Source organism: Setaria viridis, chloroplast (assembly GCF_005286985.2).
Source record: "Setaria viridis chloroplast, complete genome".
NCBI lineage: Eukaryota > Viridiplantae > Streptophyta > Magnoliopsida > Poales > Poaceae > Setaria > Setaria viridis.
In genome coordinates this window covers 43,135-64,428 of record NC_028075.1, presented here as the reverse complement: position 1 = coordinate 64,428, position 21,294 = coordinate 43,135, and the positions used below count along the sequence as shown (strand labels likewise).

The following is a 21,294-nucleotide window of genomic DNA, read 5'->3' as shown; positions in this document are numbered from 1 at the left end:
AATTATCCACGAATCTCAATGACCAAGAAAAGAATTGATAATTAGTGTGGAAAAGAGTCTAGAATACCAGGAATCCAAAAGAAAGATTATTCTTTTCTGACTTATTCATTCAATTCATTTCAAATAAGACGTATCTTGTTCAAGCCAATAAATAGAGCTGGGGTTATAGTTAAAGCAGCCAGTAGAAAACCGAAATAACTAGTTATAGTAAGCATGAAGGGGTTAAATTCCATTTATTTTTTTACTACACTACATATGTTGGTAAAGCACTTACCTAAGTTATGGAAAATTCATAATTCATCGGTTATTTTAGATAATACTAAAAAACAAGATAGAGTGAGATACAAAAGTGTAAAAGAAAATCGATTCATCAGACGGGACATGAGTCCCTAATGCCGAATCAAGAGATTTGTTGTGGAATTTGTCAGTAAAGTAATAATATTAAAAACTAGATCATCTAACCCCATTGAAAAATATTGAAAAATAAAATTGGGTTTTCGGGGAAATTTTGGAAAAAAAGATTAATAAAGAATTTAATTTGAAAAAAGTTCTTTCTATTTCGGATTATTTCTTTTTCAATAGGATGGATTTCATCCTTTTTTTGGAACAAACGGTCAAATATTCCCCTATTCCTTCTTATTTTAACTCATTGTATTCCATATGGAATAAGAGGAGAAGAAAAGCATTCCACGACCCCCGAAGGGCCCCCTGAAAAAGGGAACTCTTCCTTGAATTTACTTTTTTTTATTTATTTTTATTCGTTTTTTGAACCCCAACCAAAGTTGATTCGAAGTTACTTCAATTATCCTTTTCTTTTAAGTTCTTTTCGTAAAGTTCCATGCTTGCAGTTTGGTCAAGAAAGTTAGACTTAATCCAACAAACAAGACAAGGATTGATTACGAATCTTGATTCTTCAAAGAATCTATTCTGTTTCTTTCATAACGGATTATCTACTATTCGATTTTCTATTTATTAGATATTATTTTATGCTAACCAATTTCATTCCTTAAAGGGAAAGGTTGGATTCGAATGAAACTTTTATTTAACTAAAAAAAGGGATAGATTTTGCATATACTTATCCTTGTATTGCGTCAATATGAGAATATCCTTTCTAAATTCTTTATCTTATTGATCATTAACTTAGGTTTTCCCAAGATCTTGGCCGCTATTAGAAATGAAATTATTCTACTATTCCGAAGACAATGAAAATAAGTAGGACTCCAAAAATTGTGGGGTTCTATTGCTGCCTTGAATAACATGTAATTTCCCTATAGACAAGGAACAAAGAAGAGAAAAAAGGAATTGAACAAAGAAGAGAAAAAAGGAATTCTGTTTCGGGACCAAGCAAAACTGGATTGCTGTGCCATAGGAAGGATAGCTATACTAATTCGGTATACTCAAAATACACCTTTGGTACAAAATTGACAATCTCACAAGGATGAAATATCAGTAATTTTCTATTTACTGGTCGATCCCATCTTTTACGGAATCAATTCCTTTTTTGAATGTACAAAAATTTGAGGAGCTCAGCATGTCTGGAAGCACGGGAGAACGTTCTTTTGCTGATATTATTACCAGTATTCGATACTGGGTTATTCATAGCATTACTATACCTTCCCTATTCATTGCGGGTTGGTTATTTGTCAGTACGGGTTTAGCTTATGACGTGTTTGGAAGTCCTCGACCAAACGAGTATTTCACGGAAAGCCGACAAGGAATTCCATTAATAACCGACCGTTTTGATTCTTTAGAACAACTAGATGAATTTAGTAGATCCTTTTAGGAGGCCCCCAATGACCATAGATCGAACCTATCCTATTTTTACAGTGCGATGGCTGGCTGTTCACGGATTAGCTGTACCCACGGTTTTTTTCTTGGGATCAATATCAGCAATGCAGTTCATCCAACGATAAACCAAATTCCAACTATAGAACTATGACACAATCAAACCCGAATGAACAAAATGTTGAATTGAATCGTACCAGTCTATACTGGGGTTTATTACTCATTTTTGTACTTGCTGTTTTATTTTCCAATTATTTCTTCAATTGAGAGAAAGAAAGAGAGTAGTAATAATTCTCTTATCCCATTTGGAAGGATACCATCCTTATAACTATCCATGACTGTTTTTGTCTCTAGCATGACCACTTGAGAAAATGTGGAGGAAAGTAGGGGAAATGGCCGATACTACTGGAAGAATTCCTCTTTGGCTGATAGGTACTGTAACTGGTATTCTTGTGATTGGTTTAATAGGTGTTTTCTTTTACGGTTCGTATTCTGGATTGGGTTCATCTCTATAGTAATCGGAGGATCCAGATTGTAAACATGAAAAAGTAGGAGCTTAGCGGGTCCTTACCCCCCTTTATCTGATTAGAGCGGAAAGGGCCCGCAGAATTCTTATAACGCGATTTTATTCCATAATCTAGAAATTGGTTACCTAATTTCTATTTGTAAAAATAACAAAGAGAAAACCTTTGCTCTGATGGTTAGAATCCCTCTATTTATTCTTTTGTTTGTTAATGATGTTAGTGAAGCAATCCATCGGTCCATTTAAAGCCCTCGCCTTTCACCCATAAAATGGATTCACTCTTATGAAGCAACAAGAAAGAGGGGAGAGGATCCAGTATTTTATTCCATGAAGGAAGTATCCTGCAAATCATTGATTTAGTTTCGAGTAATAAACTAATAAAACCTTAATCAAAACTACTCAACTAGCCTAAACCACCCTTAAATGGGAGGGTATACATTTTTTTTTACCAAATTTCTGTAAGTTCGAAGTTGAACTTAATTGAAAAAGTCAAGCAATTCCATTTGCTCAAAATAAATTTGTCCCCCGCCATACTTTCTTTCCCTCTGTTTGTCCACTACCGCGCCCGAACCTAAACAAAGGAAGTCCAAAAGATAGACCCGAATAAAGAATAACTAGTAATCTTTGACAAAACAAATAAGAAGAAAAATGATTCTTACTTCGATACAAGAAAAGAAGAATCGACACAAGAAAAAGGCAAAAAAGCCTTTTTCTTGTGCCCAATAGAGGATTAAGAAGACCCGCAATTCCTCCTAAAAGGACTTGTTCCTTTTATTGTTCTCGCCTCTGCCTTGGATCCTCTTCTTTTGCATGAGATAGAAATAAGGAATTCCAGAAATCGAGGCTTTTTTCTAACTTGATGGTAAGAAATCCCAGGATCTAGAAATTCATTTCGTACAATTGAACCTTTTCAAACTGTTTCTTTTTGAGAACCAAAAAAACTTGTGCCAAAATAACAGATGCGAAGAAGAACAAAAGGCCTTGGACGCGCAATGGATCCTGAAGCACTATTTCTGCATCCCCCTGACCAAACCCTCCGACATTAGGATTGCTTGTTAATGGTTGATCAAGCTTGATCGATTCCCCCTCTGAAACTAGAAGTTCTGGCCCGGGAGGTATAATATCAATCACTTGGCGTCCATCCGACGCATCGACTATGGATATTTCATATCCCCCCTTTTCTTTACGTAGTATTTTTTTTACTATACCTGTTGACGTAGCATTATAGACCGTATTGTTACTCTTGCTACCATCAGGATAGATCTGTCCCCTTCCTCGGTTTCCCCCTACATATATGGGATATTTTAAGAAATGAACGTCTTTTTTCGTAGCAGGATCGGGGGAAAGAATAGGAAAGACAATTTCACTATATTTCTTACCGGGAACAGGGCCTATCACAAGAATATTTTTTTTATTGGGACGATAACTCTGAAAAGAGAGATTTCCTATCTTTTCTTTCAACTCAGGAGAAATACGGTCAGGCGGCGCTAATTCGAATCCCTCGGGCAAAATAAGAACAGCACCCACATTCAACCCTCCCTTTTTACCATTAGCAAGAACTTGTTTCAGCTGCATATCATAAGGGATTCGAAGAACTGCTTCAAATACAGTATCAGGAAGCACTGCTTGGGGAACCTCAATATCCACGGGCTTATTAGCTAAATGGCAATTGGCACATACAATTCGTCCAGTTGCTTCCCGTGGGTTTTCATAACCCTGCTGCGCAAAAATGGGATATGCATTTGAAATAGATGTGCGAGTTATTACGTATATCATGATCGATACGGAAATCGATCGAATCATCTGTTCCTTTAACCAAGAAAAAGTATTTCTATTTTCCATGTCCAATCGCGGATCCCGGAATTTCTACAATAAATTAGATAGGTAGCTAAGCTAATCTAGTTCCCTATACACGAGTCTGTTGTCATTCTACTGCAACAGTTGTACTGGAATGATGAATACCTTGAGCAGGTAGAAATAGAAAGAATTTTGCTAAAAAGGAAAAGGCTTTCTTTCTAAAGGAAGAAATATGCTAATTTGATTAATATTAGGAAAAATATTAGGAAATCAAATGAGTGAGTTTATGCTTCACTAATCGAATGATAAATGACTACAAGTGAAGGAGATAGACGGTTTAAACAAAAAAAGACCCAAAATTTCAAACACGTGTCTAGAATAACAGGAAAACTACAAACAAAAATAGTGAAAATTAGCTCGTTAGGAGCCCATCCAAAATTGTTGTAGACCCAACGAATTAGTAGTTCCCAACCGCGGGTGGAGTGAAATCCAACAAAAAAATCAGTAACTAAAAGAATAAAAAAAGCTTTTATTGAGTCATTTAAGTTATAGAAAAATTCCTGAACCCAAGAATTCAAAATGACAAGTTCTTCTTTACCCAGAAAAAAAGAACCACTTAGAATAGCCAAACAGATTATATTTGTTGAGAAATGCAAAATGGTATGGAGATGATCCTCATTATCTATTTTGGCCAATTGTATTATTTCCTTGTGTATTCCTATAGGAGGTTTTTGTACATGTGTCTTCGGTTTCTCTTTTATCATTTCGTCCAAGAGAAAAAGTTCTTCTAATTCTATGAATCCTTCTAGAATCCTTTTCTCTTGAATATCAGTTAAGAAAGTTTCGGATTGCCTGGTATTCCACCAATTCTTAATCCAAAGTTCCAGGCATTTGTTAAAAGAGAAAGAGATTCCCCAGGGCAAAAGTACGATAAATACAAGATATAGGAAAGAAGGCAATGCTTTCTTTTTTTTCATTTTTGATCTGTAAATTGAGTTGTTAATGAATCCGCTTCATTCGCCGACTCTATTTCATTCGCTGAATATATATGATATTTCTTTTCTTTGAAACACAAATTCTATAACAAGGTTTGAGACCTTGTGTTTGTATCTATTTATCTTTTTGTATACTAGTGGAATTTCATTGTATTGGGTTCTTTCTTAGATCTAAATGGAGTGGAATAGAGAAAGGCCTTTCATATAAAAATGGAAGAATATTATGCCATATATCTCACTTGGATAAAACAAATTAGAAGCAATTTTCTCTTATTCTCGTTTGTTCCTTCCTTTAGATAAATACTCGAAAATCCCTTACAATTGCAAAAAATTGCAATTGGTACTCAAAATACTTCAATTGGTACACGCAAGAAATAGGCCAATTCGGCAGCTTTTTGTTCAATTTCTCGTGGAGTAAAAAACTTCTCATCAGTACGAGTCAAGGGAATGACCCCCTGGCCCCGGATTTCCATATAAAGGATACGACGAGGATAAAGACCCTCTTTAACCTGAATCCTAATTGATTGGATATCCCGCACAAGGAATCGAAGGAAGATGCGACGTTTTATTCCAGGGAATCCCCAACGAAAAATGCACACTATTCCCTCTTTTCTATCGAATCGGTCATAACCACTGCCTACATTCCACAAAATAGTGCACCACAAATAGGAGCTAATGAATAGGCCCGCGATTCCGTAGAAAGACATCACGACCCCCTGTGGAAAAAAAAGAATTTGTTGAGATGGAAGTACGGATATCATATTCTTACCAAGATAACTGGAAGCCCCAACCGCTAAGAATCCTAATGAACCTAGAAAAAGAATACAGGCCCAGAAAAAATTACCTCTTTTTCGAGAACCTTTTAGAAGTTCTATCCATATGTGTTCTGATCGCCAATTCATATTAGATATACTAAATCCAGTAGCGGTCAATTGAAATTGAGAGAATAAGCTAAATGATTTTGACTTTACTTTTTTTGATTCTGAAATAACCTTCAGTAGCTAGTACTCCTGTGAAATAATTGGTTAGATACATTGACTTTCTATTCAAAAAGAATTCGTGGATCCACTTAAAAAAAACTCGCTATACTCGGCTACGCATATGCATGCATTTATGCTCGTAGCCTATATCTGCATCCATAGACGTTTTTCATTTGTGTGTAGAAAGAGCTACATACCCTATCATATTATATTACTTACACAAAAAAATATCTGTATTATGATCCTGGAAATACATTAAGAAAATTGGGCCCCGTCGTTTCTAGACAATCTTATTTTTCTGCACATAAAGAAATAAGGAAGCCATTGCAATTGCTGGAAATACTAAGCCTACTAAAGGCACGAAAATAGAGGGTAAGTTAAAATCTGTCATAGAATATGTGTCTCAATTCAAATTTACTATTTCTATCTATTCGAAATATATCTTAAGATTCTTATGATATAATTAAGTATATCTATTATAAGGAATATTGACTATTGTATTTTTTAGTTTACAAAATAAAGATTTTGTATAGAATACTATTTTTTTTAGAATACTAAAAAAATGAATGGAATAGATAATAAGAAAATTGCAAAAAAGGGGAACTAATTAAAAATATTTGATTTTTCTTTTCCCATTCTCATCACCTTTCTATCCTTCTAATCGAACTTGAAATTGGAGTCAAAAGAAAACTATTGTGAAAATAAAAGAAATACCTCTTTCAGAATACCCTTTAATTTCACTTTAATTTAAATTTAAAAAGTAGAAGTGGAATAGAATACCCGGTTGAAGGGTAATGATCATACGTCTGTAATGCATTGTATGTCCCAGAATAGGTCCCATTCTTCTACCCTTTCCGGGTAGTCGATGGCTATTCACAGCTACTACCTTATAATAAACGAAGACTCTTTTCTGTAAATACTGCGTATTTGATTCCATTATCGTATGATAATACTATATTTTGATTTCTATTTGTTTATTGTATTATACCTTTATATATTCTAGATATATAGAATAGAAGAATCTCGATTTGTCAAGTCTCATGATCGTATCATGATCTATTTAAATTCGGCTCAATCTTTTCTAAAAAGATTGAGCCGAATTTAATTGCAATCAATTAGAAAAATAAAGAAGAATTACTGCATTTCGTAACTGATTTTTTCTCTTTCTATTTTTTTCTCTTTCTATAGGGTATCCATCGCTTCGAACTCAAATTTGATCTCCTTCCATACTTCACAAGCTGCGGCTAGTTCAGGACTCCATTTGCAAGCTGCTTTGATAATTTCATTACCTTCACGAGCAAGATCGCGCCCTTCGTTACGGGCTTGTACACAGGCTTCTAAAGCCACACGATTAGCTGCTGCACCAGGTGCATTTCCCCAAGGATGTCCTAAAGTTCCTCCACCAAATTGTAATACAGAATCGTCTCCAAAGATTTCGGTCAGAGCTGGCATATGCCAAACATGAATACCCCCTGAAGCCACCGGTATAACACCTGGCATGGATGCCCAGTCCTGAGTGAAAAAGATACCGCGAGAACGATCTTTTTCAATAAAATCATCGCGCAATAAATCAACAAAACCTAAAGTTATTTCGCGTTCCCCTTCTAACTTACCTACTACTGTACCGGAGTGGATATGATCTCCCCCCGACATACGCAATGCTTTAGCTAATACACGGAAATGCATACCATGATTTTTCTGTCTATCAATAACTGCATGCATTGCTCGGTGAATGTGAAGAAGTAGGCCGTTGTCGCGGCAATAATAAGACAAACTAGTATTTGCGGTGAATCCTCCAGTTAAGTAGTCATGCATTACAATAGGAACCCCTAATTCCCTTGCAAATGCAGCTCTCTTAATCATTTCTTCGCATGTACCTGCAGTCGCATTCAAGTAATGCCCCTTAATTTCACCAGTTTCTGCTTGTGCTTTATAAATTGCTTCAGCACAAAAGACAAAACGGTCTCTCCAGCGCATAAATGGTTGTGAGTTTACGTTTTCATCATCTTTGGTAAAATCAAGTCCACCGCGTAGACACTCATAACACGCTCTACCGTAATTTTTTGCGGATAATCCCAATTTTGGTTTAATAGTACATCCCAATAAAGGACGACCATACTTGTTCAACTTATCCCTTTCAACTTGGATACCGTGAGGCGGACCTTGGAAAGTTTTTGCATAAGCAGTGGGAATTCGTAGATCCTCCAAACGTAGAGCGCGTAGGGCTTTGAAACCAAACACGTTACCCACAATGGAAGTAAACATGTTAGTAACAGAACCCTCTTCAAATAGGTCTAATGGATAAGCTATATAACAGATATATTGATCTGCCTCCCCAGGAACGGGCTCGATGTGATAGCATCGTCCTTTGTAACGATCAAGACTGGTAAGTCCATCAGTCCAAACAGTTGTCCATGTACCAGTAGAAGATTCCGCAGCTACTGCAGCCCCTGCTTCTTCAGGCGGAACCCCGGGCTGAGGAGTTACTCGGAATGCTGCCAAGATATCAGTATCCTTGGTTTCGTACTCCGGGGTGTAGTAAGTCAATTTATAATCCTTAACACCAGCTTTAAATCCAACACTTGCTTTAGTTTCTGTTTGTGGTGACATAAGTCCCTCCCTACAACTCATGAATTAAGAATTCTCACAACGACAGGGTCTACTCGATATGGATTAGGCGTAAATGAAACCTTTGCAAAAATCTAAAAAGGAGTATGCTTAAGTTAATGAATATGTTTCATTCATATATAATGCGTACACCATGTGTACGTTCTATTCTATAGGAATTCTACTATAGGAATTCGATAGGAATTGAGTTGTTGTTATGGTAAGTTAACACGGTTCGTTATTAAACCATGGATTTGATTCACCAAATCCATCATTATTGTATACTCTTTGATAGATATAGCGCAACCCAAACCAATCCCTAATCCTTATTTTCAAATTTTGAAAGTTCTTAATAGGCCCCTTTGATATTTTGAATCTAAATACCTAAATACTAAGAAAATTCTTTGTTGACAGCAATCTATGCTTCACAGTAGTATATATTTTGTATATCGAAGTCTTAGATAGGAAGGTAGAGTAGGCACAGATCCTTAACAAAAGGCAAAATTTATATGAAAAAAAGATTGATTGAACTTTCCAACGGACTCATTCCATAAGTAAACGATTGAATGGGATTCGCTTGGGCAACGAAATCAAGTGCTAGTCCCCTTTTCTTTTTTAGTGAATTAACTAATTCATTTCCTTTTTAGTTTTGGATTTTTGGATATTTTTTTTGATTTGATTTGGCATTATTCAACAAGAAAAAAAAAATAAAAATTTCGACAAATTCCTTTTTTTGATAATTATGTGATAATTATGAGAACCAATCCTACTACTTCGCGTCCCGGGGTTTCCACAATTGAAGAAAAAAGCGCAGGGCGTATTGATCAAATTATTGGACCCGTGCTAGATATCACTTTTCCCCCGGGCAAGTTGCCTTATATTTATAACGCTTTGATAGTAAAGAGTCGAGACACTGCCGATAAGCAAATTAATGTGACTTGTGAGGTACAACAATTATTAGGAAATAATCGAGTTAGAGCTGTAGCTATGAGTGCTACAGACGGGTTGATGAGAGGAATGGAAGTGATTGACACGGGAGCTCCTCTCAGTGTTCCAGTCGGTGGAACTACTCTCGGACGAATTTTTAACGTTCTGGGGGAGCCTATTGACAATTTGGGTCCTGTAGATACTAGTGCAACATTCCCTATTCATAGATCTGCGCCTGCCTTTATCGAGTTAGATACGAAATTATCTATCTTTGAAACAGGTATTAAGGTGGTCGATCTTTTAGCTCCTTATCGACGTGGAGGAAAAATCGGACTATTTGGGGGAGCAGGAGTAGGTAAAACAGTACTCATCATGGAATTAATCAATAACATTGCTAAAGCTCATGGAGGCGTATCCGTATTTGGCGGAGTAGGGGAACGGACTCGTGAAGGAAATGATCTTTATATGGAAATGAAGGAATCTGGAGTAATTAATGAAAAAAATATTGAGGAATCAAAGGTAGCTCTAGTCTATGGCCAAATGAATGAACCACCGGGAGCTCGTATGAGAGTTGGTTTAACTGCCCTAACTATGGCGGAATATTTCCGAGATGTTAATAAGCAAGACGTGCTTTTATTCATCGATAATATCTTTCGTTTTGTTCAAGCAGGATCGGAAGTATCCGCCTTATTAGGAAGAATGCCCTCCGCAGTGGGTTATCAACCTACCCTTAGTACAGAAATGGGTTCTTTGCAAGAAAGAATTGCTTCTACCAAAAAGGGATCTATAACTTCGATCCAAGCAGTTTATGTACCTGCGGACGATTTGACCGACCCTGCCCCTGCCACAACATTTGCACATTTGGACGCTACTACCGTACTTTCCAGAGGATTGGCTTCCAAGGGTATTTATCCCGCAGTAGATCCTTTAGATTCAACCTCAACTATGTTACAGCCTCGGATCGTTGGCAACGAACATTATGAAACTGCACAAAGAGTTAAGGAAACTTTACAACGTTACAAAGAACTTCAGGACATTATCGCAATTCTTGGGTTGGACGAATTATCGGAGGAGGATCGTTTAACTGTAGCAAGAGCACGAAAAATCGAGCGGTTCTTATCACAACCGTTCTTTGTGGCAGAAGTTTTTACCGGTTCCCCAGGAAAGTATGTTGGTCTTGCAGAAACAATTAGGGGATTTCAACTAATCCTTTCTGGAGAATTAGACGGCCTACCCGAACAGGCTTTTTATTTGGTGGGGAACATCGATGAAGCTAGCACGAAAGCTATAAACTTAGAAGAGGAGAGCAAATTGAAGAAATGAAATTAAATCTTTATGTACTGACTCCTAAACGAATTATTTGGGATTGTGAAGTGAAAGAAATCATTTTATCTACTAATAGTGGCCAAATTGGTGTATTACCAAACCACGCCCCCATTAACACAGCTGTAGATATGGGTCCTTTGAGAATACGCCTCCTCGACGACCAATGGTTAACGGCGGTTCTGTGGAGTGGTTTTGCGCGAATAGTTAATAATGAGATCATTATTTTAGGAAATGATGCAGAACTCGGTAGTGACATTGATCCAGAAGAAGCTCAACAGGCACTTGAAATAGCCGAAGCTAACTTGAGTAGAGCTGAGGGTACGAAAGAATTGGTTGAAGCGAAGCTAGCTCTCAGACGAGCTAGGATACGAGTCGAGGCTGTCAATTGGATTCCCCCATCTAATTGAAGACAATCCAAAGGTTTCGTTGATACAAAGAAAAAGGAAAGAAGGGTAGAAAAAGTTATTAGATAGCGAAGCGAAGTAAGTCCAATGCTATCTAGTAATTTTTCTACCTACCTACCTACTATTGGATTTGAACCAATGACTCCCGCCGTATGAAAGCAATACTCTAACCACTGAGTTAAGTAGGCAATTTATCACCACAAAAGAAGCCCCATTACTTCGATCGATTATAGATCGAATCCTTTTTATAAGCAATACCCCTCTGTTATTGGTATATTTATGTTATGTTATATAGTAAACGGATCAGAGGAATATCCTCTGGCATTAGAGAATATTCATCTTGACAAGAAATTATCTATATGTTAAGATATCTCTGACAAGGGCTATAGCTCAGTTCGGTAGAGCAACTCGCTTACACGTGCGCCAATGCTTTTCAAGGGAACTTATTATGCAATGAACATAATTGAACTTAATTGCAAAATCAATGTCTTACTTCATGGATTCGAAAGAATAGGAGAACAGTAGCCTGACAAACAGTCGGTTCAGTCCGATTCAGGTGCCAATTCAGGTACTTAATCAAATAGAACCCCTATTGATTTGCTAGTTGATAAGGTAAATATCCAGCCCACTCAATGCTAGGCGTAATGAGGATAAGGGCCTCCAAAAAACTTCTTTTCGTTCTATGAACTTTAAGGTGTATGAAGTCTCATAGTAAACTCTTGCAGCGGAACGATAGAGACTCCATTTCACTTAGGTTGATTTAATTTAGGCCGGAGGCAGACCTAAGTCAAGGTAATCCTCCTTTGAAACACTTTGGTATTGCTCCTAGATAGATCATAAGAAAAATAATCAATCAGAGCACAGGGAGCCATCTTATTATCTTTCTCTAAAGAAAAACTATGGCGGATTAACTGATCTTTACATCAGTTGATGAAAGAGCCCAATGCAGAAAAATAAAAATGCATGTTGGGTCTTTGAAACAGTTCGAATCATTTCGATAATAATCCGTTTGATCTGTTTTACCGAGAAGGTCTACGGTTCGAATCCGTATAGCCCTAATATATACGTCTTTTTTTCATTTTAGGATGGATATCTTATGTTTACTTTAGTATAGTTTTTTTCCTTATTTCCTTATTAGTACTTGTTTATAGACTCGACGATCGATTGCGCCATAGAATAGAGATAAAAGCATTACCATAGGCTCCATTCATGGAAAATCATAGAGACAGGAAAAGAAAAAAGAATTTTGATCAAATCAATAGAAATAGAAGAAAAGATCCCTTAACTAATTTGACTTCCATCCTCCTTCAAATAGGATATGCTCTAAGTCCCTATACTTTCCTATAATGACTGCAACGATTTTCTCCATTTTGCGAATTCCTATTTTGTTTGAAGTATATTACTATATATACATTATCTAAATATACATTATCTAAATCGATCCACTTTAAATAAAATAAAAAAAATCGAAAGAAAAAAAAAAAAAGAAAGAGTAAATAATAAAACTGGATATTCTGTTTCATAATTCTGAAATAGAGTTCTTTTTTTTTAGTATTACTCTTCATTAGGATGCATACATTAGTTATCCCATTTTAATTAGGTTCTAATCGAATTAGTAGTAAGTATTTTCTTTTTTATTTAATAGTCTCTGACTATCATTAAATAAAGGGTAGAGCAATTCTTTTTTCTAGAGATTTTAGAGAAAGCGAGACAAAGTGAAGCGAAAGAGTTTTCTTTGTATAAGAATTAGGTCTCTATCATATCTAAATAGATGATAAATAAAAAAAAAAAGGGAGTGGGGATTCCATTGGATGAATCTCCTTAAGGAGAGACATGTTACAAAAGAAACAAAGGCTAAAGTAAGCTGCTTTTTGCCTTTGGTTTGAGCAAAACAGATTCTTGTTTCACTGAGGAAAAGAGAGAGGTTCTGGATAAATTGATAATGTCATGTCAACTTGAATTGACTAATTCAGTTCTGCCTATTCCACATTAATAGGAGTACATTTATGTTTCTGCTTCACGAATATGATATTTTTTGGACATTTCTAATAATAGCAAGCCTTATTCCTATTTTGGTATTTTGGATTTCAGGACTTTTAGCCCCTAGTAGTGAAGGACCAGAGAAGCTTTCTAGTTATGAATCGGGTATAGAACCCATGGGGGGGGCTTGGTTACAATTCCGAATACGCTATTACATGTTTGCGCTAGTTTTTGTTGTTTTTGATGTGGAAACGGTCTTTCTCTATCCTTGGGCAATGAGTTTCGACGTATTGGGTGTATCCGTTTTTATCGAAGCTTTCATTTTTGTGCTTATCCTAGTTGTTGGTTTAGTTTATGCATGGCGAAAAGGAGCCTTGGAATGGTCTTAACTGAATATTCAGACAAAAAAAAAGAAGGAAAAGATTCCATTGAGACAATTATGGGTTTGATTGAGTTTCCGTTACTCGACCAAACAAGTTCCAATTCCGTTATTTCAACTACACCAAACGATCTTTCGAATTGGTCAAGACTCTCCAGTTTATGGCCCCTTCTATATGGTACCAGTTGTTGTTTCATTGAATTTGCTGCATTAATAGGCTCACGATTCGACTTTGATCGTTATGGATTGGTACCAAGATCAAGTCCTAGGCAAGCGGACCTAATTTTAACAGCTGGTACGGTAACAATGAAAATGGCTCCATCTTTAGTGCGATTATATGAGCAAATGCCTGAACCGAAATACGTCATTGCTATGGGAGCCTGTACTATTACAGGGGGAATGTTCAGTACGGATTCCTATAGTACTGTTCGAGGAGTTGATAAGTTAATTCCTGTGGATGTCTACCTGCCGGGTTGCCCGCCTAAACCAGAGGCTGTTATAGATGCCCTAACAAAACTTCGTAAGAAGATATCGCGAGAAATAGTTGAGGATCGAACTCTATGTCAAAGTCAAAAGAAAAATCGATCTTTTACTACCCGTCACAAGCTTTATGTTCGGCGCAGTACTCACACTGGAACTTACGAACAAGAATTGCTCTATCAATCACCATCTACTTTAGATATATCTTCTGAAACTTTTTTCAAATCCAAAAGTCCAATATCTTCCTACAAATTAGTGAATTAGGAGGGGTTCTTTTGTGCAGAAAAAGAAAGAGCAGTGCAATCTTTCAAACTTGCATTTGAAATATGAAATATTTATACAAAGGGGGAGAGATTAAGACAATGCAGCAGGGTTGGTTATCTAATTGGCTAGTCAAACATGAGGTGGTTCATAGATCTTTGGGCTTCGATCACCGGGGAATAGAGACTTTACAAATAAAAGCGGGGGATTGGGATTCCATTGCTGTCATTTTATATGTATATGGTTACAATTATTTACGTTCCCAATGTGCTTATGACGTAGCACCTGGTGGATCTTTAGCTAGCGTGTATCATCTTACGAGAATACAGTATGGTATAGATAACCCAGAAGAAGTATGCATAAAAGTCTTTGCCCAAAAAGATAATCCTAGAATCCCATCTGTCTTCTGGGTTTGGAGAAGTGCCGATTTTCAAGAACGCGAATCTTATGATATGGTGGGAATTTCTTATGATAATCATCCACGTCTTAAACGTATCTTAATGCCTGAAAGTTGGATAGGCTGGCCCTTACGTAAGGACTATATAACCCCCAATTTCTATGAAATACAAGATGCTCATTGAATGATAATAAATTCATGTTCACTTATACAACACAACTCCAGATTTTATTCAAGTCAAAGAATATTTTTAGGTTCTGTTCCTAGACGAAACGAAATACTTATTCTATTCTAATTAATTCCTATTATATTATACAAAAAGATACAGATAGACTGAACAAAAAGGGCTTCATTTCGATTTTCCAATTTGGAAAATCACATATTCGTTTCCTTCGTATGAACAGAAAAATACAATGACTTAAAGAAGTTCCTACCACGAACTTTGTACCGCGCGGATTACTTAGAACAACTAGGAAAGTAGGATAAGCAAGACTAAAAAAAATTCTTCAGAATAGCGGCATACAAAATTAATAAGAAATGCAAAAATGAAGAAAAGGGCACCTAATCTCCCCTTTTTCTATACCATAAAGAAAAGAACCAGAAAACCATAAAGAAAAGAACCAGAAATTTGAACCCTTTTCTAAAAAGAAGTGTTTAGAGATTTATCTACTTACTCTATACTATCTAGATTATTAATGAATATGTACCCCAATCCATCTAAAGATATTTGTATCAATATCTATTCGGTAGATCCTTTTTTTTTCTGTGCCAGGAACCAGATTTGAACTGGTGACACGAGGATTTTCAGTCCTCTGCTCTACCAACTGAGCTATCCTGACCCTTTCTTGTGCATCATCCTAGTAGAGTATTTGCATCTATGTCAATTAAAGGGACTAAAAAATCAATAAAGTATTCCATTCCAAATTTGGAATGGGGGAGGTAGGTAGTCCTATCAAATAAAAAAGAAATCATCTATTTAATGAATAGCATAAGATTCATTGAATTCTCGTCGCACTCCTTTGTGAAAGAAAGAGTAGAATGAGAAAGCTAATGAATCTTAAACCCATTGATAAAAGAAAAAAAAAGGATAACTACTATGGTTAGGGAATAAAAGAGGGTTTGGGTGGGGATAGAGGGACTTGAACCCTCACGACTTATAAAGTCGACGGATTTTCCTTTTACTAGAAATTTCATTGTTGTCAGTATTGACATGTAGAATGGGACTCTCTCTTTATCCTCGTTCGATTAATCCACTTTTGATCTCAAAACAATGAATTGAAGGATTTGATTACTCAATATTCGATTGGAATGGATTCACAATAATTCTAAAAAAATTCAGAATTTTCTATTTCATAATCATTCCTAATTTCATTCTAAAAAAAAATCTAAAATAAAGAACCTATATTATGATAGGGGTTCTGTGATTAATCGTTTGCTATGTTAGTATCTATACGTGTGTATTAAATGTATAAAGCCCTTCTTTCTAGTATTTCGAGGGAGTTCCACTACCAACACAACGTAATTACTTCGATTCGTTAGAACAGCTTCCATTGAGTCTCTGCACCTATCCTTTTCCTTTGGGTTCTAGTTTGAGAACCACTTGTTTTTTCAAAAAAGGGATTTGGCTCAGGATTGCCCATTTTTCATTCCAGGGTTTCTCTGAATTTGGAAGTTATCACTTAGCAGGTTTCCATACCAAGGCTCAATACAATCAAGTCCGTAGCGTCTACCGATTTCGCCATATCCCCATTTTCCTTTTCTTTGAAACCAGGATTCCTTGTATAATTTCATCCATCTCTTAGTTTTTTTGAATCATTAAATTCATTATTCGACGTAGTCTAGCAGCTCATCTCTATTTGAGAGACCCCGCTCGCTTATTGCAATTCAGAATTGAATTGATTCTACCGTTGATATATTTGCAATTCAATTGGAATGAATATATCCAAAAGTTTTTATCTCTCCCGCCTCCCTCCTTCCTTTTTTAGAGTATTCAAAATCATACTATAACGCTTGATATTCATTCTTTTTTTTTTCTAATCTGAATTAGAAATTTCATTTGCTATGATTCTATCTTCTCCTTAGTGAACTATTTATCCTTAAATTATTAACAAATAAAAAAAAAAAAAACATCTCAAAAAAATGTATATAATGATCGAATGAAAATCCCAATCTCTTGGCATTTTCTCTTTATTATATTATTCATATATATTCTTCTTTTATATGCATTAGATTATTCGTCCGAGCCATATCAAATTGTTGCGAATTAGAGAAATAAAAAGAAAGTTCAATAAATTCTAGAATCCTATTTAAGAATATCATTTAGTTAAGCATATCAAGCTAACTTTATCTTTATGAAATTCTAGTGTTTTTTTTACTAATTCTTTACTAATTCTAAGTAGAACTTCCAATTTCGAACTAGTTAATAACTAAGATTTATAATTAAGATCTGACATTTTAAGGATTCCCTATATATATTTCTATTTGTTACACTATTTCTGTTATGTAAGCCCACTTAGCTCAGAGGTTAGAGCATCGCATTTGTAATGCGAGGGTCATCGGTTCAAATCCGATAGTCGGCTTTTTTCTCTATCGATGTTCCATGAACAAGAATTTCTCTTTTTCTCTAAATTAAATGGGGAATCGAGGGTCTATTATATCGTTCTACCTTACAATTTTGCTAGATACAAAGCATAAAAATAAATAATATATATACAAAAAATACGGATGTTGATGAAATTCGATTTTTTGTGGTACTTCGATTTTTTGTGGTACTTTTCGTAGATTTTACTCTGTTTATCCTTTAGTTTAATTCAGTTTGAATTTCGATGTATTCTGTAATGTAAATAGAATGAAATTTATTGTGTAAAATGCAATTTCAATAAAATAAAAAAGGAGTCTTCATGTCCCGTTATCGAGGGCCTCGTTTAAAAAAAATACGCCGTCTGGGAGCTTTACCAGGACTCACTAGAAAAACGCCTAAATCCGGAAGTAATCAGAAAAAGAAATTCCATTCTGGGAAAAAAGAGCAATATCGTATTCGTCTTCAAGAAAAACAGAAATTGCGTTTTCATTATGGTCTGACAGAACGCCAATTACTTAGATATGTACATATCGCTGGAAAAGCAAAAAGATCCACAGGTCAGGTTTTACTACAATTACTTGAAATGCGTTTGGATAATATCCTTTTTCGATTGGGTATGGCTTCAACCATTCCTGGGGCCCGGCAATTAGTTAACCATAGACATATTTTAGTTAATGGTCGTATAGTTGATATACCAAGTTTTCGTTGCAAACCCCGAGATATTATTACTACGAAGGATAACCAACGATCAAAACGTCTGGTTCAAAATTCTATTGCTTCATCCGATCCGGGCAAATTGCCAAAGCATTTGACGGTTGACACATTGCAATATAAAGGACTAGTAAAAAAAATTCTAGATAGGAAGTGGGTCGGTCTCAAAGTAAATGAGTTGTTAGTTGTAGAATATTACTCTCGCCAGACTTGAACTTAACGAAAAAAGGAAAGGTTCATAGAATTTTTTTCCCCTTCCCCTTTCCCCGAACTAAATCGACCTAAGGCTCTTAATTCGTATTTTCCCGTTCACCTAGCAGAAATAGATTAACCCTAGGTTCCTTTTTTCTTTTTTGTTATTTCCTCGATTTTCCATACCACAGTAATTTGCTATAGAGAATTTCTATTAAATAAAGATATTATTGCTGGAATAAATTGTTATTTAATTTGATACATTGTGATTGCTAACATTGATGAATTAAGAGAAACGGAAAGAGAGGGATTCGAACCCTCGGTAAACAAAAGTCTACATAGCAGTTCCAATGCTACGCCTTGAACCGCTCGGCCATCTCTCCTCCATAATCTTATTATGGAAAATAAACTGAGTGAATAGCGAGTTTTCGTATTCCTGCAGTACAGGTACAGCCACAACGGCTGGGGGATTCCATGGCTCTATGGGAAAAATTCCTTTTCATCTAAGTGGAAGGATCCAGTATTTTTTTTTTACTAGGAATTCCGCTCCCTCGAAAAGTTTTTCTTTGGGGAAAACCAAAATAAAAAGAGAATGGAAGAATTCTTCTTATTCCATAAGAAAATAAAGGAACCCTAGAATTCTATTTGCATAAGGTACGTTACGCCATACAATCTAATCTTAGTCAAATATTTCATATCTCTTCTTGTCCAAACAGAAGGAAAAGAAGACAATTTGAGCTGAGCGGAAAATCCATACCTCTCTTATCCATTTAGAGCATATGGATCGATTTATAAGAATCGAATGTTTTGTTTTTATGTTATTTTGTGATAGAATGAAAAGAATTCTATATAGAATGGGTTGGGAATTATGCCTAGATCCCGTATAAATGGAAATTTCATTGATAAGACCTCCTCGATTGTAGCCAATATTTTATTGCAAATAATTCCGACAACCTCCGGGGAAAAAAGGGCATTTACTTATTATAGAGATGGTGCGATTTGACTCGTTTTTTTTTCTTTTTTTTTTTAGCCCTACCTACATCTCATTCTTACGAGAAAGAGAGGGGGTTCGCATAGAGAGAACAAAATTAGTAAAGGAAACCCACGCTTGGGGAAGGTGAGGTGAACTAACAATTCCTTCTGTCGTGTATCCTCGATTGATGTGGCCTCAGATGCTTCAATTGTAGATTTGAGTATTGAGCGAAAGGTTACACCTACAGGATAGGCTCTGTATTACAGGCCAATCCGACTCTACTAGTACCAATAGGCAGCATAGGGGAGAAAAGCACTACACCTCGAAATAGGAATCAACAAGAGAAAAACTTTGTTAGAAATTAGCCCTTTCCTGATTGGTATCAGGGTTGGGAAGAATGGTTAGGATAACAAACAACCATCAGGTTTGTACTTTGGATACCCTTATAACCATCAAAGGTCGTTGAAGTGGCTAATTCCTCTAAATAGGAGGCGTTGAGAACAAAGAAATTCTTGGAGCTATCATTTTCCTCTAGCATTAATAGAATTCATTGGTGTTAAGAAAAACCTCTTGGGGGAAGGTTGGCTAGAGATTTCTTGGAAAAATACCAGCCCCCTTCGGTCCATAATGAGATGGAACTAATTCTATTTTTATTCTATAGATTTTTCGCTTAGTACTATGTACAGAAGGGAGAAGCCGTATGAGATGAAAACCTCATGTACGGTTTTGGAACGGAGATTTTTTGAATTGAATAGAATGAACGACCGTAACGGATGTTGGCTCAATCCGAAGGAAATTATGCGGAAGCTTTGCAGAATTATTATGAAGCTACGCGACTAGAAATTGATCCCTATGATCGAAGTTATATACTATATAACATAGGCCTTATACACACAAGCAATGGAGAGCATACAAAGGCTTTGGAATATTATTTCCGGGCGCTAGAACGAAACCCCTTCTTACCGCAAGCTTTTAATAATATGGCCGTGATCTGTCATTACGTGCGACTATCTCCACTATAGAAAGAAGAAAAAAAAAAGGAGAAAATTTTCTAGTAAATACTAGAAAAAAGGGCTTTCTACATAGGGATCGTCAAAACAACGATTTTACCCTATCAGCTGTAGGAAGGAAAGACACTTCACGAGAATCAAAATAGGAAGAAAGTAGAGCCTATACTACTATTCTATGGATAAAGCTGAAATTGATAGAGAAAACACCGTAAAGATCAATTAGTGAGCGACTGGGTCGATACAACTAAAAAAAAAACTGCTTCATTATACCACAATATGGGACAAAATTTAGGAATCCGCTTATGTAATAAAGCCGATCCACTAAGGGATTAAGCAGCGGTGTAGTATCAGATCCCAAAGATAGTAAGTTCTTTTTTCTTTGTTATGGGAAAAAGTCTTTTTCGAGGATTCTATAGAAATTTCATATATGAAAGAAACGAAACCGAGATAGTTACCTTTCAGAAAATTGGAACGAAGGATATAGGTCTATCTATGCTTCATTCTTCTGAAGGTGGGAGAAAAGATCAAACTGATTATTGATCAAAATTAGGGTTTGAAACTTAGGTAATTAACTTCTTCTGCTTAACCCAAGAAGAAATTGGATTGATTTTTGAGAAATCGAATTCAGTTAATATAGGGGAAATTAAGATAGCAATTTCTGAGCCGTATGAGGTAGGAAACTCTCAAGTACGGTTCTAGGGGAAGGAACTGCCTATTCCGACCGAGGAGAACAGGCCATTCTACAGGGCGATTCGGAAATTGCGGAAGCTTGGTTTGATCAAGCTGCTGAGTATTGGAAACAAGCTATAGCGCTTACTCCGGGAAATTATATTGAAGCACAGAACTGGTTGAAGATTACGAAGCGCTTTGAATTTGAATAAAACAACTCTCCATTTCCATAAAATGGGTGGTTTGGTTGTTGATCCATTAATCAAATAATTTAGGTAAGAAGATCAAATCAAGAATTTCATTATATCCCTTTCTTC

General features: G+C 36.0%; 17 protein-coding genes and 6 non-coding genes across 23 annotated transcripts; 13 read left to right on the top strand and 10 right to left on the bottom strand. All coding sequences in view use genetic code 11, as the record gives it.

Moving 5' to 3' along the window:
* Positions 1-119: 119 nt before the first annotated feature.
* Positions 120-215, bottom strand: petL (cytochrome b6/f complex subunit VI). Its single transcript has one exon. It carries the CDS (start codon positions 213-215, stop codon positions 120-122), a length of 96 nt encoding a protein of 31 aa, YP_009172157.1.
* A 1,316-nt stretch (positions 216-1,531) lies between these two features.
* Positions 1,532-1,783, top strand: psbE (photosystem II cytochrome b559 alpha subunit). The gene has a single exon. The coding sequence runs from the start codon at positions 1,532-1,534 to the stop codon at positions 1,781-1,783; it is 252 nt and encodes an 83-aa protein (YP_009172156.1).
* A 10-nt stretch (positions 1,784-1,793) lies between these two features.
* psbF (photosystem II cytochrome b559 beta subunit) lies at positions 1,794-1,913 on the top strand. Its single transcript has one exon. The coding sequence runs from the start codon at positions 1,794-1,796 to the stop codon at positions 1,911-1,913; it is 120 nt and encodes a 39-aa protein (YP_009172155.1).
* Positions 1,914-1,935: 22 nt separating this feature from the next.
* psbL (photosystem II protein L) lies at positions 1,936-2,052 on the top strand. Its single transcript has one exon. It carries the CDS (start codon positions 1,936-1,938, stop codon positions 2,050-2,052), a length of 117 nt encoding a protein of 38 aa, YP_009172154.1.
* A 125-nt stretch (positions 2,053-2,177) lies between these two features.
* psbJ (photosystem II protein J) lies at positions 2,178-2,300 on the top strand. Its single transcript has one exon. It carries the CDS (start codon positions 2,178-2,180, stop codon positions 2,298-2,300), a length of 123 nt encoding a protein of 40 aa, YP_009172153.1.
* Positions 2,301-3,187: 887 nt separating this feature from the next.
* Positions 3,188-4,150, bottom strand: petA (cytochrome f). The gene has a single exon. The coding sequence runs from the start codon at positions 4,148-4,150 to the stop codon at positions 3,188-3,190; it is 963 nt and encodes a 320-aa protein (YP_009172152.1).
* Positions 4,151-4,389: 239 nt separating this feature from the next.
* On the bottom strand, positions 4,390-5,082 carry cemA (chloroplast envelope membrane protein). Its single transcript has one exon. It carries the CDS (start codon positions 5,080-5,082, stop codon positions 4,390-4,392), a length of 693 nt encoding a protein of 230 aa, YP_009172151.1.
* Positions 5,083-5,444: 362 nt separating this feature from the next.
* On the bottom strand, positions 5,445-6,002 carry ycf4 (photosystem I assembly protein ycf4). The gene has a single exon. It carries the CDS (start codon positions 6,000-6,002, stop codon positions 5,445-5,447), a length of 558 nt encoding a protein of 185 aa, YP_009172150.1.
* A 358-nt stretch (positions 6,003-6,360) lies between these two features.
* On the bottom strand, positions 6,361-6,471 carry psaI (photosystem I subunit VIII). The gene has a single exon. It carries the CDS (start codon positions 6,469-6,471, stop codon positions 6,361-6,363), a length of 111 nt encoding a protein of 36 aa, YP_009172149.1.
* Positions 6,472-7,262: 791 nt separating this feature from the next.
* On the bottom strand, positions 7,263-8,690 carry rbcL (ribulose-1,5-bisphosphate carboxylase/oxygenase large subunit). The gene has a single exon. The coding sequence runs from the start codon at positions 8,688-8,690 to the stop codon at positions 7,263-7,265; it is 1,428 nt and encodes a 475-aa protein (YP_009172148.1).
* Positions 8,691-9,440: 750 nt separating this feature from the next.
* atpB (ATP synthase CF1 beta subunit) lies at positions 9,441-10,937 on the top strand. Its single transcript has one exon. It carries the CDS (start codon positions 9,441-9,443, stop codon positions 10,935-10,937), a length of 1,497 nt encoding a protein of 498 aa, YP_009172147.1.
* Positions 10,934-11,347, top strand: atpE (ATP synthase CF1 epsilon subunit). The gene has a single exon. The coding sequence runs from the start codon at positions 10,934-10,936 to the stop codon at positions 11,345-11,347; it is 414 nt and encodes a 137-aa protein (YP_009172146.1).
* A 112-nt stretch (positions 11,348-11,459) lies between these two features.
* Positions 11,460-11,532, bottom strand: trnM-CAU. The gene has a single exon. It is a non-coding gene; the product is annotated as a tRNA-Met (tRNA).
* A 191-nt stretch (positions 11,533-11,723) lies between these two features.
* Positions 11,724-12,402, top strand: trnV-UAC. The gene is made up of 2 exons: positions 11,724-11,762; positions 12,366-12,402. It is a non-coding gene; the product is annotated as a tRNA-Val (tRNA).
* Positions 12,403-13,350: 948 nt separating this feature from the next.
* Positions 13,351-13,713, top strand: ndhC (NADH-plastoquinone oxidoreductase subunit 3). Its single transcript has one exon. It carries the CDS (start codon positions 13,351-13,353, stop codon positions 13,711-13,713), a length of 363 nt encoding a protein of 120 aa, YP_009172145.1.
* ndhK (NADH-plastoquinone oxidoreductase subunit K5) lies at positions 13,704-14,447 on the top strand. The gene has a single exon. It carries the CDS (start codon positions 13,704-13,706, stop codon positions 14,445-14,447), a length of 744 nt encoding a protein of 247 aa, YP_009172144.1.
* A 98-nt stretch (positions 14,448-14,545) lies between these two features.
* Positions 14,546-15,025, top strand: ndhJ (NADH-plastoquinone oxidoreductase subunit J). Its single transcript has one exon. It carries the CDS (start codon positions 14,546-14,548, stop codon positions 15,023-15,025), a length of 480 nt encoding a protein of 159 aa, YP_009172143.1.
* Positions 15,026-15,607: 582 nt separating this feature from the next.
* On the bottom strand, positions 15,608-15,680 carry trnF-GAA. Its single transcript has one exon. It is a non-coding gene; the product is annotated as a tRNA-Phe (tRNA).
* Positions 15,681-15,961: 281 nt separating this feature from the next.
* On the bottom strand, positions 15,962-16,589 carry trnL-UAA. Its single transcript has 2 exons — positions 16,555-16,589; positions 15,962-16,015 (listed from the first exon to the last, which is right to left on the bottom strand). It is a non-coding gene; the product is annotated as a tRNA-Leu (tRNA).
* Positions 16,590-17,347: 758 nt separating this feature from the next.
* On the top strand, positions 17,348-17,420 carry trnT-UGU. Its single transcript has one exon. It is a non-coding gene; the product is annotated as a tRNA-Thr (tRNA).
* Positions 17,421-17,741: 321 nt separating this feature from the next.
* rps4 (ribosomal protein S4) lies at positions 17,742-18,347 on the top strand. The gene has a single exon. It carries the CDS (start codon positions 17,742-17,744, stop codon positions 18,345-18,347), a length of 606 nt encoding a protein of 201 aa, YP_009172142.1.
* A 274-nt stretch (positions 18,348-18,621) lies between these two features.
* On the bottom strand, positions 18,622-18,708 carry trnS-GGA. Its single transcript has one exon. It is a non-coding gene; the product is annotated as a tRNA-Ser (tRNA).
* Positions 18,709-19,193: 485 nt separating this feature from the next.
* ycf3 (hypothetical chloroplast RF34) lies at positions 19,194-21,189 on the top strand. The gene is made up of 3 exons: positions 19,194-19,325; positions 20,072-20,299; positions 21,031-21,189. Exons 1-3 carry the CDS (start codon positions 19,194-19,196, stop codon positions 21,187-21,189), a joined length of 519 nt encoding a protein of 172 aa, YP_009172141.1.
* Positions 21,190-21,294: the final 105 nt, after the last annotated feature.